Raw genomic sequence first — 16,405 nt, 5'->3', positions numbered from 1 at the left:
AAAAAAACTAAAACACCTCTACAGCTCACTAATTAGCATGTTATCCTGTTTGTTTAATCCATACACAAGCAGAGCAGCTGGAAGGGTTTCAGCTGGAACTGCTGAGCGAGTGACTGTCACAGTGTCACAGTGAGGGTTCCTGGTTTTGTATCATCATAGCTGGCAACCTGTGGTATAGCTGGTGCATAGAATAGAATCAGTGGGTGAATGGATACACTTAAGTTCATTAATAGTTTTTACCCTTATGCTTATGTATGGATTAAACAAATGAGCTGCATGAGTAAACATGTCACGTAGTGCTTATTTTATTGTACGCTGTACTTTTGTCCATCTTGGGATCCTGTACAAGTTATATCTCAATTTTTCCAGAGATGATTGGTCAGTAGGCATGTCTGTGAAAAGTTTTAATCCTCTAAATTGAACCTACACTGGAGCAGTTTAGCCATTCAGCATTTGTAGTTGACCACGGTAATGTACCCTAAGTGACAGTAAATTTGCTAAACAGAACCATCTGGGAAGTCGAAGAAACTGTGAAGAAAAAGGGCAGGAACTTTCAAAAAATCCTCAGCAGTTGGTTGGATGAACCATCTGATCACTATCCATCACAGACGAACTTCTTTAAAGTATTTTTGGGGCTTTTATTGCCTTTATTATAGTGACAGCTGAAGCTAGACAGGAAAGGGGGGCAGAGAGAGGGGATGACACACAGCAAAGGGCCACAGGTCGGATTGGAACTCTGGGCCGCTGCAGCAAGGACTCAGCCTCGGTACACGGGTCGCCAGCTCTACCCACTGAGCTAACTTCAACCAATCAGATCAACGAACCATATAACGTGGTCAAACTCTTACTGAAGTCAGTCGAGAGAAGAGAGAAAACCTCTTTTCCATTGAGAAAAGCCTTCAGTGCCAGTTTATGCTCTTCTTTCAATGAATAAATACTCTCCAGTTCTGATAACACTGATGCTAGCAGAATCTACACCAACAACCTTGTCACACACACCTGGTGTTATACCACGCCCGTAGCTCATGCCATAGCTGCCAGTTATTCCTCATAGGACACTGACTGGTCCCAACCACTGTGGTTGGACACAAACACGTAACTTTGAGCTTGGCAAGACGGATTCTCACGTCATAGCTAGTTAACTGACTAACCTTATTTATTGATATAGGCCTCATATTATTAGTGCAGCATCGCCAGCAAGTTGCACTCTTACTGCCGACAAGATGTAAATAGCAGAGGTGAAATGGGAAAAGCCTCACTCACCTGAGTTTACTTTACGGGCTGTGACATTTAACACATGATGGACAACTGGTAAACAATGAATCAGATTAATGCTAGATAAATCTGAGAAAGGATATGTAGTCAGCATATTTGTTAGGCATTGGTGTGTTTTGGTGAAAAACCAATAGACACATTTTTAAACACCTGTATTGATCTCTGCTGAGAAAGCTACATTCAGTTCTCTCTCCAAATGCATCCAGACTGTTTATTGCCACTGGTGCCCAGGAGCTCAGGGCTTCCTCAAGGACTGCCTGAGGCTGTGTGAAATCATCTGAAAGCCCTCTGTGCTGTAGTTGCTATTTTATCCCCACATATGGGGAGTGTGTTCCAGCTTGGGCTCTGCTCGTGTGTCTCCTTGGAGGGTCACCTCCTCTGGAGCGCTCACTGTCTGCGTCGCCCCGAGCAAAAGCAAAACTCGTCGCCAAGAATTTATTTATGCCTTTAATTTCTCCCTCTGTGGAATATACTGCGACCTGACAGACACGCAGACACAAACACACGCATTTCATCTCCGAAGCTTTGATGAACTCACACGCATTCATGCACACACACGCAGAAAAGATCCTTATCTCAATCTGCAGTTTGATGTGGGAGCACACAAATGAACACACATCATTTCTTAGCCTATAGTTGTGATGATGCATACTGCACACGCACACACACACACACACACACAGAGTTGTCTTCTCAGTCTGAAGTGTTGATGGGCGGATGGGGAAACACACTCATAAAACACACATAAATTCTTATCTGAGGCTGCAGTTTATAATGGGATCTCACACACGCACACACACACCCAACGTCACACATCTTGGTCTGGAGTTTTGATGAGAGCACACTCGCACATCATCTCCGTCTGGAGTTCTGAGAAGAGCTGCAGCTGTAAACTCATCAGTATGATTTATAACCCCTCTCATCTCCTTGTCTCGTCCCCTTCTCGCTCTCCCTTGACCTCCCGCCCTGCCCCATTTTCTCTCTCGCTCACAGCTTCTCAGCGCTGCACCATGCCGCACTGACGGGCACCACGGAGCTCCTGTCTCTGCTGCTGGAGGCCCAGGCCACGGTGGATATCAAGGACATCAACGGTATCATGATGGCAGAACAGCTTTACCGGCTGAACCAGTCTCACCAGACAAACCCAGACCTTAAAAAAAACAAAAATGCTCACGCTTGGGAAGTCAGTTGGAGTTAAAATTGAGCCTGAAACTTCCTCAACAGCTTTCTGACACTCTCAGCTGAAAATAAGTTTGAGCCATATGAATAAATATGATTCACTTTGAAGTTTGTCTGCCGTGCAGTGACAGCAGTGCTACATTAAATATCTTCAGACTCCAAGCGGAACAGATATAGTAGAATTTGTGCAGGAGTGGCAGCTGCTGAGACCAGAGGCGTGTAGTGTTCATAACCGTGTGTGTAGGGTTCCAAATTAACTTCTTGGTCTATATGCCAATGGCTGCTGAACTAAAAAATTGGACTGGCCAAAATATTTAAAACCTGCCATAACGCTACATAAGATACAATGTATAGTGGTACCTTTTATTTGGAATCATTTTGAGGTTTGGACTGCTGGTTGGACGAATCAAGTGTCAATTTGGGATCTGGGTAATTGTGACAGAATTTCTCACTAATTTTTTAAAGTTTCTAGAAACTAAACAATCAGTGGATTAATGGAGAAAAATACAGTATCAGCAGATTAATCCATGATGAAAATCATCATGATAATAATAATAATACAACTATACAAAATAGTTCAAAATGAACTCCACCTCAACCACCTACAACAGTAAAATCCAGCTTTTACATTAATGCATGAGAAATAATAATCTATTAATGCAACAGTACAATGGGGGTGGCATTTTTCTGCATTAAGTACTGTAATAGTGTAGTACATTTTCCTGATTATTCTTTTCAATGCATCACTTTTACTTATAATGGTGTATTTGGTATTCCAAAACGGAATAAAGACCATGACTATTGCCAGATGCCTTTATGAAATAAAACATTAAGCTTTGAGCAGAGCATTATATTAGGAATGTGCATGTTCATCACTGAGGCCAATGTTATACGCATCTGGATGTGATCTGATATACTGTATATCAGATCGGCTAGTCAGTCAGTCAGTGTTTAGCACTGCCGCTTCACTGCAAGAAGGTCCTTGGTTCGTATCCTGGGTGGAGCAGAGCCTTTATGTGTGGAGTTTGGCCAATTCTCCAGTCAGTGCCTTTAACCAAGGCACTGGCTCAGATCTAGAGTTGGTGCCTGGGCACTGCATGGTTGCTGCCCACTGCTCCTAGTAGTCAAATGGAGATAATAAATTTGGTTCTCCTTAAGCAGCTTGTCAGGTGGCCAGAAAAATACACTGATGCTGCTTTAAATTTTCTTCAGTAGGAACCAATGGGCTTTTTGTAGTTTTTTTTGTCTTTTTGTGGGATTTGTAAGAAAAATAGAGTAATGCCAGCCTTTTGTCACTTTAGATGAGCACTCCCAATGATGGAGTATTACACTTCCATAAACTTGGATGACTTGCCAGAGACAGATAAAAAAGATGCAAATCAATGCAGCGATGGCCAAGATAGTCTGATTTTGAGTTCCTAATATGGGTCAAAAAGGATCAACCTACACTTCCCATGATGCAATGTGATATTTTCTTTTGTTAGACCCTTCCTGCTTGGTTAACCCTGACAGACTTTCTGTTAAAAATCCCCAGCACAAGTTGAGATAACCCTGATGACATCACTATGATATCATCATGCTTGTATTGTCAGACTTAACAAAGATCCTCCAGAGCAACAGAAGACATTATACAACTGTTTTCACAGGCTGAATAGTACCCTCCATGGAATAGTAAATTGACGGTTTACATGGTCTAATCAGTAGTGCTTCCATCCCTCACTCATGTTTCTGTCTGTAGGCATGCGTCCCCTGCACTACGCAGCATGGCAGGGTAAAGCGGACTCTGTCTTACTGTTGCTGAGAGCTGGAGCTTCAGTCAACTCCCCTTCCCATGATGGACAGATACCGTTACATCTCTCTGCTCAGTATGGACACTATGAGGTGGTGAGTACACACACACACACACACAAGACACCTCAGCTGCCAAAGGCAAAGTTCCAAGGCATAATACCAGTCCTCCCATTTCACTGAAATCTACCCTTTGGTGTCTCAGCCTGTATTGTCACCAACAATACCAGTAATACCATTAATGCCATGCATAGGTTTTTCACAAGAGTCTACAGGCAGTGAACACACACATTCCTCTTTCTCCAGCCATCTTCCTCCTGGAATGTCTTAATGGATGGATACACATATCACAGGACACACACACACACACACACACACACCTCAACCCGTCATATATATCGAGGGTGACCTCTTCAGTACAACACAATGCTGGCAATCCTAAAAGGCCACACCAGAGCTATCATATGTTAATGTCTTCTGTTCAAAGACAAAACATCAACACACACACACACAATGTGTTGGGATGACTGGCATGTGAGTGTCAGTGCATAATACATGAGGTGATATCACTTACGTTATCCTTTCTCCCTTTCTCTCTCAGTCTGAGATGTTGCTGCAGCACCAGTCTAATCCCTGTCTGATGAACAAGGCGAAGAAGACTCCTCTAGATCTGGCCTGCGAGTTCGGCAGACTGAAGGTATGAGAATATTTGTGTGTTGTTTTCATATATCAGTCTTTCATTAAAAACCTTCATCACCTACAGCATGATGGATTTGACACAATTTGTTTAACTGTAGCCCTCAAGATGACATTCTGTCTTCAATCAATCAATCAAGTTTTATTAATATTGTATCTTTCAAACAAATAAAATCGAGTTAAAAACAAGAAACTGACTAAAGAGATAATTATAATATAATGTTACAATAAAGGATTTAGAGACTAATGCACACCAAGACAACAAAAACAAAAAGTCAAATAAGACAACAATAAAAAATAGAGTGGTTAAGATAATAAAAGATGGCAATAATAGAATAAAAAATAAAATTATGAAATACTACTAAATAGAACAGTGAAATGTTAATAACATATAATAAAATAAGTATAAATATTAAAACCATAAAATTATAAAACACTACATAAAAGCCAGACAGTCATCGTTCCATCATTAGCATCATCAGTACAAAAATACCAGTGCTATGCATAGACCATTACCGCACTGGTAGTCACAAAACTATGCGCAGTAGGAAAGTGCACACCTCACACATAGTTCAATGTGTGAGTTGTGCACTTTCAGAGTGATGTGGGTGTGGTACACTGTGGTAAAGTAGAAAATTAAAAGTAATGTTGTACACAACATTTTCAAGTAATAAGTCAAAGAATATTATGTTAATATATATTTTAATAGTTGTTGTGTACTCAGATTTATTCTTTTTATTATGCCTCCGCTTCTGTGGCTGAAAGTGTTATATTTTTTGGGTTGTCCATCTGTTCGTCCCATCCTCATGAACACAATATCTCAGGAATGTCTTGAGGGAATTTCTTCCAATTTGGCACTGTGACCTCGCAAAACACGCTTTTGGCCATTACTCAAGAATTGGTGACCATATTTCATAATTGGTTGGAGAAAGAATTGGTGACACTTTTGAGTCAAAGGTCACTATGACCTCAACCGTCATCTGAATTATGTGACTGCAGACGAAGTATTGGAGTTTACCTTGCTAGTGGTGATCCTGTCAGTCAGTGAGTTTAACCTACAGCTCACAGAGAGGCGTTGCATCTAAAAATGGCACGAAAAAACAAAAGCACCACATTTTGTAAAGCTGTATCTGCAGACATTTTTTGTTTATTGGCCTTGTGCAGACATCAACCAATTAATTGGTCTATCTATAGAAATGATTATTCTTTTAAGAAATAAAATCTTAAGCTTTGGGGTAAAAATAGCACAGCCCTATATTTTATTAACGATGTGCTTTATCACCGAGGCCAATGTGATGCGCAGCTCGACGCATTGCCAACGATCGGATTCAGTGCAATACGATACGATACGATGTGGATGTGATGTAAAAGAATGGCATCCGATTGAAAAGTTGACCTAATGGTGGCGCTGTTTAGAAAAGTCAGGGGATTACCAAAGTTTTTAGGATTCAAATATCATGGCAATCCATCCAATAGTTGTTGAGAAATGTTGCCCAAGAGACTGAGAGACGCTTTGATATGCTTTAATAATCTTCTCATTCTAATCCAATTATCTGCATGTGAAAACACCCCATTTGGCCCTTTTTTAGATGGGGATGGCCTATGTCAAACATGAACCATGGCTTAGATAAAGTGACCCAGCTATATTAAGTTTGTTTGAGCGAAAGGAAAATAGGCTTCAGTGGCTCTTTGAGGACACACACACACTGTAACGTTAAAGGGATTGCATGTTGCACTGTGTTTTACTGTTTCTCTGTCACGTCGCCGGATAAGCCTGGCTGTGAGATGTATAGCTGGCCCTGTAATTCAGAATTAGACACACACACACACACTCCCTATGGCTGTTAAATGTTTTCTCATCTGGAGTTTGCAGTTTAGTTGTGAAAGAATAGAAGGCTGTGGGCTGTTTTTGTGACATGCAGACTTTGTGAGTGAGAGTGCGTGTGTGAGAGGGGGCTGTGGTATCTTTAGACAGCCGCTGAGTTGTGGATAAGCCTCTATGTACTAGCTTGACCCTATATATAAGTTACCATATATATATAATTTCAATCCATATTTTCACCACACAACCTCAGCTAGCTTGGCTTTGCATATGTATCGAAGTATAGCTAATGCTTTAATTCTTGCCCTGATTCTGCCACTCTTCTGTTCTCAAAACCCACACTTCATCTTCATCCAGCTGTCTTTGATTTCTCTTTAGGTGGCTCAGTTGCTGTTGAGCAGTAACATGGTGGCAGTGCTGTTAGAAGGGGAGGGAGGGCAGGACAGCCTCGACTCACCATCTACCACTCCCCTCCACCTGGCAGCCAGGAATGGACACAAAGACATCATCAAGTAAGATCACAGCGGGGAGCAGTGTGGAAATGTACTGTAATAGAATTCTATCACGTCTATTTCTGCCCTTTCATCTTTGCAGCAGCTTCTGTCTGCTTTAACCACAGCTACTGCTGCTGCTACAGGAATGACAAATACCACTACTGCTACTACTGCTACTACTGTTATCGCTGCTACCACTGGTCCTACATCTACTAATACTAGGATTACTGTTGCTACTACAGCTGCTAACTACTGCTTGTGTATCACTACTGATACCTCGACTTCTGCCAATACTGCTATTTCTACTACTACAACTACTACTGTTACCACTGCTGCTGCTACTACTACTATATTACTGCTGCCACAATCTCTACTACTAATGATGATACTACCACTGCTATTATTGGTAACACTATAACTACTGTTGCTACCACTGCCATGGCTATTATTTCTATGGTTACTGCTACAGCTTGTAATACTGCTACTGCTACTGCTGTTACTACTGATGCTACTGTAACTAGTGCTACAACTACTGCTGCTACTGTTAATACTGCTGCTACTGATGCCACTTCAACCACCACTACTACTTGTACTATTACAACAGTTTAGTAGTACCACTCTCTCTACTAGGGCTGTCAGTGCTACTTCCTACTATTGCTGCTACTTTACTACCACTACCAAAACTACTAACTACTGGTGCTACTACTGGTACACTTATTGCAGTACCACTACTACTACTACTACCATTAGTGCTGTTATTATTACTCCACTGCACTATGCTGGTAATACACAGAATACCATATTGTGCCAGTCCTAAATTCACAGCTGCAGGTGCTAAATATATCCCCTTAGGTTGTTCCAGGAAGTAAAACCAGTAAGTGATATTTAATACCAGTGACTTCACACTTTTTATGTCAGCATATTTGTGTAAATATGTATGTACTTAGCCAAGCAACTCCACCCTGCCTCTTAGACATGCTGCTAACGATTTCCATCCTAAATGATCAGATCTCTTTTGCAATACCCTCCCATCCTCCTCTCTCCTCCCGAACTGCAAAGTTGAATAGCAGAGATGGAGGAGAAAAGGCAAGCTTTCAACACAAATAGGAGTTTTAAAAAGATCCACTGCATTTAGCACACAAGTTTATTCAGAGTTTACTCAGCAGGATTCTGCTGTGATCGCTCACTAAGGGATTTATCTCTCTTCAGAGACTGCCATACTTATACAGCAGACGTCTTATAGTACCTACTTTTTGTATAGCTGGAGAAGCTTTCCAGGTCTGCTTAAAACTGCAGCTGCAAATATTTGCCCAGGAAAGATTTTTGCTGTGGATTTACTATCGTATATATGTATACACTTTGGGAAAAATAACAGTAATGAGTATACATTGAATACAATTCTGTGATTGGTATAATTCATAATTAAATTTGATCCTCAGAACCATAGTTTACCCCATGTGTGGACATGCATTGCAGTTTGTATATTTTTTGTATATGTAGAGAATATGAGAGTAAACCAGCTGCTTATCTTCAGGACAGAGATGGAGAAGTTTAAGCTTTATGACTGTTTTCAAACATTCAGAGTTCTCAAGGTTTAACAGGAAGACTAAAACTGTTGATGCTGAGTAAAGGGAAAAGGCATCAGCCACAATGGGCTTGCTTCAGGCTCCTTTTTCAACATACTGCATGGTTTAATATTTATCCTGTCTGTCCAACCCTGCTGCAGTGTCCTACATAAGCTGGACCTTGCTATAGACCAACCACTCATAAAAGTACAGCTTGCATGTGAAGTCAAAAGATTATGACAAAAAGTTGTAATTTTATAAGAGAAAAGTAATTTATTTTTTATAGAATTTGTATTTATTTTGTTTATTTTACATCTCATAAAATAAAAAATTGAATGATACAATTACAAATTTAATTGTAAAATTACAAATTTGAGCAAAATATTACAAATTTTATATATAAACTAAAGTAAAAGACATTCAAAATATGACTTTATTCTCTATTACAACATCATTTTCAAATCTTTCCTTAACAGTGGCTTTAATATTCTGTCTTAACAGTTTTACTGCATAACAATTGAAGACCGTCTTTGAGCTTGCTGAAAGGTTGCCTGTAAAGTATCTGTCCACCTCAGTCCTTTACAGATGTAAATGTTCCCTGCTGTAGTTGTACAGCCTATAATTGAAGCTTTAGAATACTGCAGATCTGTCTGACAGAAAGGAAACATACTATGTATGTGTGTAAGTGTATTATCCAGCGGACACACTGGTGGCATGAATGTGCTTGGAGTGGGTTAACGCTCAGAAAACACCATGCACGTGAATCCAGCTAATATCCTACAGCAATGCTTCAGTGTTGTTTACTTCTTCAAAATCTGACTCAACCATCACACAGCGAGCTTAGGACCTCCTCCGGCACCGCTCTCTGGATACGACGCCGTCAGCATTCCTACAGAACCAGAGAAATATTGGTTAACTTGTGTGTGTGTGTGTGGGTGGATGAGTGGGGGGTATATGGCTTAATGAGATGTTGCAGATGTCTGTAACAGTTGTATGGATGAATCTTTTTCTGAGTGTTGCCTGCGGCTTTACATCAGCGTTTCTGCTTTGATTTCCTAGGTTGCTGCTCAAAGCCGGCATTGACATCAACAGAGCCACCAAAGCAGGGACGTCTCTGCACGAGGCTGCCCTCTATGGCAAAACTGAAGTCGTGAGGCTGCTGCTTGATGTAAGCAAAGACGATATAACTATAGTTTCACTTCAGCTGGAATGGGTTTTTGAAGGCTCATATATTTGTAGTGAAGGTGTAGATAGAAAAATGTGTAAAGTTAACACAACTTCACACTACAATTCCAGTGTTATTCTTTAATAGAGGAGGGAGGCATTTATGGGAGGGTTTGTTTAAAAAGTCTATCTCACCCAAAGTAATCCCACAGTGTGTGTGTGTGTGTGTGTGTATCTAGGCGGGCATCAATGTGAACATGCGCAACACGTACAACCAGACAGCTTTGGACATCGTCAACCAGTTCACCACCTCCACAGCCAGCCGGGAAATCAAACAGCTGCTGAGAGGTTGGTATCTCTTAGAAAACATTTTTTGATAGTTCATTGATGCTCTTATGAAATGTGGATATTTGGTTAAGACTAGGGTGGGGGAAAGAGTGGGGGAGAGGTTGGTAAATCCCAAAGAGAGATCAGTAAAAGGAGCCTCCTGATGATGTGTCTGTATCTTTCTGTCTTTTTGCAGAGGCATCAAGCTCTCTTCAGGTCAGAGCAGTGAAGGACTATTGGAACCTCCACGACCCCACAGCTCTTAATCTCCGGGCTGGAGAACTTGTTATGGTACTTGTTTTTGTCTGTTTACTAGCCGTCTACTACAGTGAGTCATAGGTTCACTCAGCAGTACTCTTGTTATTGCTTGTGGCTCCAATACCAACTTTTCTTTTTAGCCTTTGTTAGCTTTGTTTGCAATGCAGTTGTTTGTTTATATATTGGCATTTTCAAAATTAATCTTTTATTGGTTTTTGTTTGCTGAAAATTTGTAAAGATTGTTGGTCCAGGTGCATGAGTTCATGAGTTCTGCAGCCACCGTAGTTTCTCCTACTCTCTAGGAAGGCTGAGCTGTATTCAAATGGCTGCAATCTGCAATTTCACCGCTAGATGCCACTAAATCAGAATCAGAATCAGAAATACTTTAAAATACTTTAATAATCCCCGGGGGGAAATTACTTAAATCCTACACACTTAAAAGAAAACAATAGATGTTTTGGTGACTGGGCTCTCAGTCATTTGTCCCTGACACCAAATTCACACCAGACCCATAAGTGCTATTCAAACAGCCATCCATTCAAACCACACAGAGACAGTGACCTCCACTATTACATCATTGCTCTGATGTCCTGTCAGCAGAACAGCTAGACTGGGGTACTGAAAAGAGTGACTGGCAAACCTGTCTTGTATCAGGAATTCAATGGACAAAAATATTTAGTAGGTCTCAAAATCATCACTGTCACACGTTGAAAGAGACTTTACAAATGATAAAGGATTAATTAAAATATTATGAACACACTGAAATGTAAATAAAGATAATTATAAAAGTAATTAATCAAAAGCATTTTACAGATCACTATGAAACAATTTTGAAATTGCCAAACAATTAAGGATAATTATTTTATTATTAGATTCCACCTCCACCTCATCATATCACCCTTTGATCACACTACAAAACTGTATGTACCTCTGGTCTGAAGTATGTGTGACGTTCATACATCCTCACTACATTCATCTTTTATAAATCACAGGTTATGTGTGGGAAATGAAGTATTCATGGTTTTTCTGAGTATGCATTGTTTGAACATCTGGTCCATGAAGTGTGAAGTTCTCAGGGATTGTTGTTTCTTAATTCAAGTCACACACACATACATAGCTTTGGGAGTTGGTGTGGACTGATACTTTAGTAAAAATAGTAGTTCATCTGTTCAGCGAGATGGATGAAACACCCCAGGAACACCTCAAAAAACACTTCTGGTTCAGATTAAGAAATCTCATTTAACATCAGATATTCTCCTTTAGTTTCCCAAGTGAAGGTTTCGTTACTGGAATTCCTGTAATACTGGTCATATCCAGTTGTACCATGGTATATTTTAATAGAACAGAGCTCCTGCAAAATTGATTGAATTAAACTTCATGTTATACCTGCTGGCAGCTGTTTCACTCTGCCTTGTCATTGGCAGGGGAACCACAGGCAGTGTAAGGATTATATGATAAAGACTTCTGTGAGTGAAGTCCTGTTGTTAGGATTCGTGTGGGATGTTACAGGGTAATTTAGTGTACCCTGAGCCGGAGACCACAGTAGATAAACAGGCACAAACTTGCTGCTGTCACTCTCTCATTACCAGCTTGTTTGCTCTTTCCCCCTCACACACTGTTTGCACTAATTCATGTGTGTGCACATTTGCGTGTGTTTATGCACTTACTTCTGCGTATTTTGATATCTTTATACAAGTCCATGTGACATCACAGACTCCTGTATGGACTCGTATGTTGTTGTGTGGTATCCTGACAGACGGCGGAGGTGTTTGTTTTTGTCCTCTCCGGGCATTTTGTTAACACTCACAATGAATAGACTGTGTATTTCCAGCTCATTGGCTCTCTCATTATGGTCTTAAAAGCATGCCTGGAGGAGTCACACACGACATGCTTACTTAGAGTTGATCTACAGTTGACAAGGCAGAATGTTTGGAAAGCGACCCCTCCAAAGTTCCAAATGTTCCACTTTTTTTTTATTTTTTGCTTTAATCAAACCTCAGTCTTCACATCATTGAATCATTTGTTAGTGATTGTTTACGTTCCGCCATCTAGTCTAATGTGATTGTGAATCGTTGCGAGGCTAATGCTGTTTGCAGTGAAACAAACATTGCAGCTGAAGCGTGCCCATGATTTCTTGGTGTCAGGTCCTGGAGCAGCACTCAGACGGCCGCTGGAAAGGTCACATCCATGACACCCAGCGGGGGACGGACCGGGTGGGCTTCTTCCCCCCTTCAGTGGTGGAGGTCCTCAGCAGACGAGCAGGTAGGCAAACAAGCACACCTCTGCATAAACTCAAAGACACTCGGTGGTGAAAAGTAGTTAAGTACAGCACTGAGGTACTTTACTTGAATATTTTCTCCTCTTGCTGCTTTCATGCCTACATTGTAGAATGAAATATTTAAATACTTTTTACTCCACACTTAAATTACACTTATAGTCAGTAGTTACTTTGCAGATTAAGATTTTACCCACAAATCTTATAATTGTATAAATCTAAAATTTGAAATCGATGTGAATTTGTTCAACAGTAAATGCTGCTTATGTGTACCTGAATGCAGTCAGTAATAATAATAATGTAATGCAGTATATGATAATTTAACACTCTGAAAGGGGCCGCTCAGCATAATTAGCAAATTTACTTTTAAATAGTTCTGTACTTTTACATAAAATGTTGAATGCACAGTTTTACTTTATTTATGTATGGCCACTTTTTATTAGGTACATTTTGAATACTTCTTCCTCTACTGAAGACTCTAAAGCCTGTGCATTATAAGCATATTTAAACATACCTGGCGACTTGTTGAATGTTCACTTTAACTTAACCGTCCTGGGCTCAAAGTCAACCAGGCAAATTGGGCCCTAAAGACAGCAGATTCAATAAAAATGAATTGTTTTTGGTAATTTAACTATTTGCTTTTTTTGTTTTAAGAATTTACACCAGTACACTATTAATATTCCAAAGTAGTGTTAAATCAAATGACCAATGATCATGTTATTGCAGCATAGGAGTACTGGTTGTCATACACAGTGAAAGAGGGTGGTATGTGGGAGTGGCGGGTCCAGCAAGAATAAATGTTTACTGTATCATTCTCAGACCGATTAGACCTCATACTCTGGGGGCTTGAGCTGACCGAGTGTTGTTAAAAGGGCCAACCTAACCCAAGGCCATGGTTATATCTGGGCTAAGAATATATCTCGACACTTGTACTCCAGCAGGATCTGTCATGTTGGCACGCATGATCACTGGAGGGTTCAGCATGCATGTAAATCATCTGATTTAATCCCTGTGAATAAAGGAATATGATCCCTATACTTGTTTTGCAGCTGTAAAGCCATTGATATTCAACAGTGAGACAAGAGCAGTGAGGAGTACAATAACAGCAACAGACACAGACGCACACACACCAAGCTAAAACACTTCATTTCTAGGTCCTCAACAAGCCAGGCAGCACACACACATACACACACACAAACGTAGATACTCAGAGACACACATTAATAGGATTAGTATGGCCAGATTGCAAAGTGTCAGCTCAGTGCTAAAGCCCTCACAGTCTACGCTGGGATATTGTGTACTGTGTGTCTGTGTGTGTGTGTGTGTGTGTGTCTGTGTCTGCTCATGCTTGAGCGAGAAGAGACAAGAGAACGAGAGTTTGACTTTAAGTCGGTGACAGGCTCTTTGCTTATGAGGCAAACTCAGCATGTGTGTGAGCGTGTGTGTGTGTGTGTTTGTGCTTTAGCTCTGTGATAATGTCAATGGTGTCAGCAACCGTGGACCAACAACACACAAAGGAAAAGTAAGCCCTCTCAGCGTCGCTGGTGATCTTACACTCCCATTCAGCAGCCTCTTACGTAACACCAGAAGGGATTTACAGTGAATTTGCCCTTTTTCAGCTGTTGTCCCATATACTCAATGAAAATGAATAATGATAATGTTCATAATGTGATCACAAGACTTCAAAAGGTACTTTTTGTTGCAGTCTTACTGTTCCCATACCTGTGCATGCAGTTCAAACTGACACACACATGCATGTACATGAACTGATTTCCCTCACTCATGCATGCCAGCCTCAACCCAAACCTGTCTCCATGACCCTAGGGGGCACCCTCTCCCGCCAAGCCTCAATGCCTTGCAAACGACAACACTTTGCATCCAGAGCTCCTCCCTCAAGCCACGGCCCCGGCCCTCAGAATGACGACTCATATACCCTTGGCTATGATCCCACAGGTACAAACACACACTCACCAACTTCCTCCCATCTGTTTGGTTTTTGTTTACCACCTGTGACACATTCATGACTTCCTAGGTAAGGATGGATTACTGAACAGGCCTACCGGGCCCAGACACCCAGGCAGGGTCAGGGGGTACCTTGGCCAGAGCCTCTGTTTGAATTGACTGGTTTCTTGTTGGAACATCGATCAAATAAAAGAAGATGCAAAACAACACTAAAGAGACAGAAATACAACAACACAAACAGAACAAGCTCAAAGAAAGGCAAAGCGACCAATAAGAGATACAAAGCGACCACAGAGACACAAAATAAGACACAAAGTAAGAACACAAAAAGGCACAAAATGACTAGAAAAATAAACAAAATGGCCACAAAGAGATCCAAAACAACTAAAGAGAGACAGAATACAACCGCAGAGACAGAAATCGACCAGAAAAACAAACAAAAAAGGCACAAAGAAAAAAAACAACAACCACAAAAACAAACCAAACAACCGCTAAGAGACACAAAACGACACAAATAACACAGTCACATTGCTGTTATTGTAATTTTCTGTCTCGTTGGGGGCCTTTTACATCTCTGTGCCCAGGGGCCTGTTGTCTCCTCCTCCTCCGTCCATGTTCCCAGGTTTCCCATTTCCCTTCCAAACAGCACCCTGATCCCAGTCTCCTCTCGATCAGTCCTCTGGTGCTCAGTGTCAGCTCAATAGGTCCTCTCCCAGCTGCAGTGCGTTGGGTGTATACAGTGAGTCTGTGCCTAAAGTGTGTGTGTGTGTTTGTTAGGTGCTCCACCTGACAGTCAGCTCTCAGCCCCAGCTAGTCCTGCTAGCCCCACTCAGGACATTTGGGTCCTCAGGAGCTCTCCCACTGGTAAGGGTGTGTGGTCCCAAACCCCTGCCCCCCCATCGACCCTGTGTGAACCTGTAGACCAGATCCCATCCCAGCCATTCTGATAAACTGTGCAGCTTTAGGGAAGCTTATTCCCATATATATCCCTTTATATTTCAAAGTCTTGACCTTACCATGCCAGCCTGCAAATCCCATGCACCCCCACTGCCACCCACAATAATCCAGTAACCCCAACCATATTTGTCTTGCAGCGGGATATAATGGTAAGTGAGAAGCACTCCTTCAGAGCCTCTTCTTTAACTGTGTTCCTCCGACTGGTGTCTCAGGTTTTTTGCAGCTTGCTTTTGCAACTACCTCCATCCTGAAAACGGCACAGCAGAAAACTGAAAAGCAATAATCTTAACAAGTCATTTCATCTAGTTGTTGTTATTGTTGTTGTGTTTTTCATAAGTAGAGAGATAATGTCATTAATTATTCCTTTTCATTCCTGAAATCATTTAAAATGTTAAAGAATAATTTTTATATTTTGATAAGTACATCACTTTCTTTTCGAGAGTTAGAATTAACACGTTGTATCTTGTTTAATCTGTACACAAACACAAATGTAAATATGCCATTTTCCAGTTTTAGGGAGAGTTGCATGCTGTAACTTTTTGCTGGGATATGAATAAACTTAATCAGGAAATAGTTGTGCCATCTAATTTCAGTTAATGTATGGGTTGAACAAAGGTTATACAATTAGGGAGCTTTTGACTTG

The 16,405-nt window shown here is 40.9% G+C and overlaps 1 protein-coding gene across 1 annotated transcript in view; it reads left to right on the top strand.

Annotated features, from left to right (window-relative positions):
- The window catches only part of LOC118334297 (caskin-2-like), a 32,819-nt gene that overhangs the window by 3,714 nt on the left and 12,700 nt on the right, over nucleotides 1–16,405 (top strand). Inside the window, exons 3-12 of the mRNA XM_035670147.1 lie at nucleotides 2,269–2,366; nucleotides 4,193–4,338; nucleotides 4,844–4,939; nucleotides 7,139–7,272; nucleotides 9,879–9,987; nucleotides 10,223–10,331; nucleotides 10,507–10,601; nucleotides 12,713–12,830; nucleotides 14,668–14,796; nucleotides 15,583–15,669. Coding sequence (XP_035526040.1) covers nucleotides 2,269–2,366; nucleotides 4,193–4,338; nucleotides 4,844–4,939; nucleotides 7,139–7,272; nucleotides 9,879–9,987; nucleotides 10,223–10,331; nucleotides 10,507–10,601; nucleotides 12,713–12,830; nucleotides 14,668–14,796; nucleotides 15,583–15,669 — 1,121 coding nt within the window. The remainder of the gene's footprint in view (nucleotides 1–2,268; nucleotides 2,367–4,192; nucleotides 4,339–4,843; nucleotides 4,940–7,138; nucleotides 7,273–9,878; nucleotides 9,988–10,222; nucleotides 10,332–10,506; nucleotides 10,602–12,712; nucleotides 12,831–14,667; nucleotides 14,797–15,582; nucleotides 15,670–16,405) is intronic.

This window comes from Morone saxatilis, unplaced genomic scaffold, assembly GCF_004916995.1.
Source record: "Morone saxatilis isolate NCDOM2014 unplaced genomic scaffold, NCSU_SB_2.0 Contig1, whole genome shotgun sequence".
Lineage (NCBI taxonomy): Eukaryota > Metazoa > Chordata > Actinopteri > Moronidae > Morone > Morone saxatilis.
The sequence above is the reverse complement of the archived record's forward strand: the minus strand, read 5'-3'. Positions and strand labels throughout refer to the sequence as shown.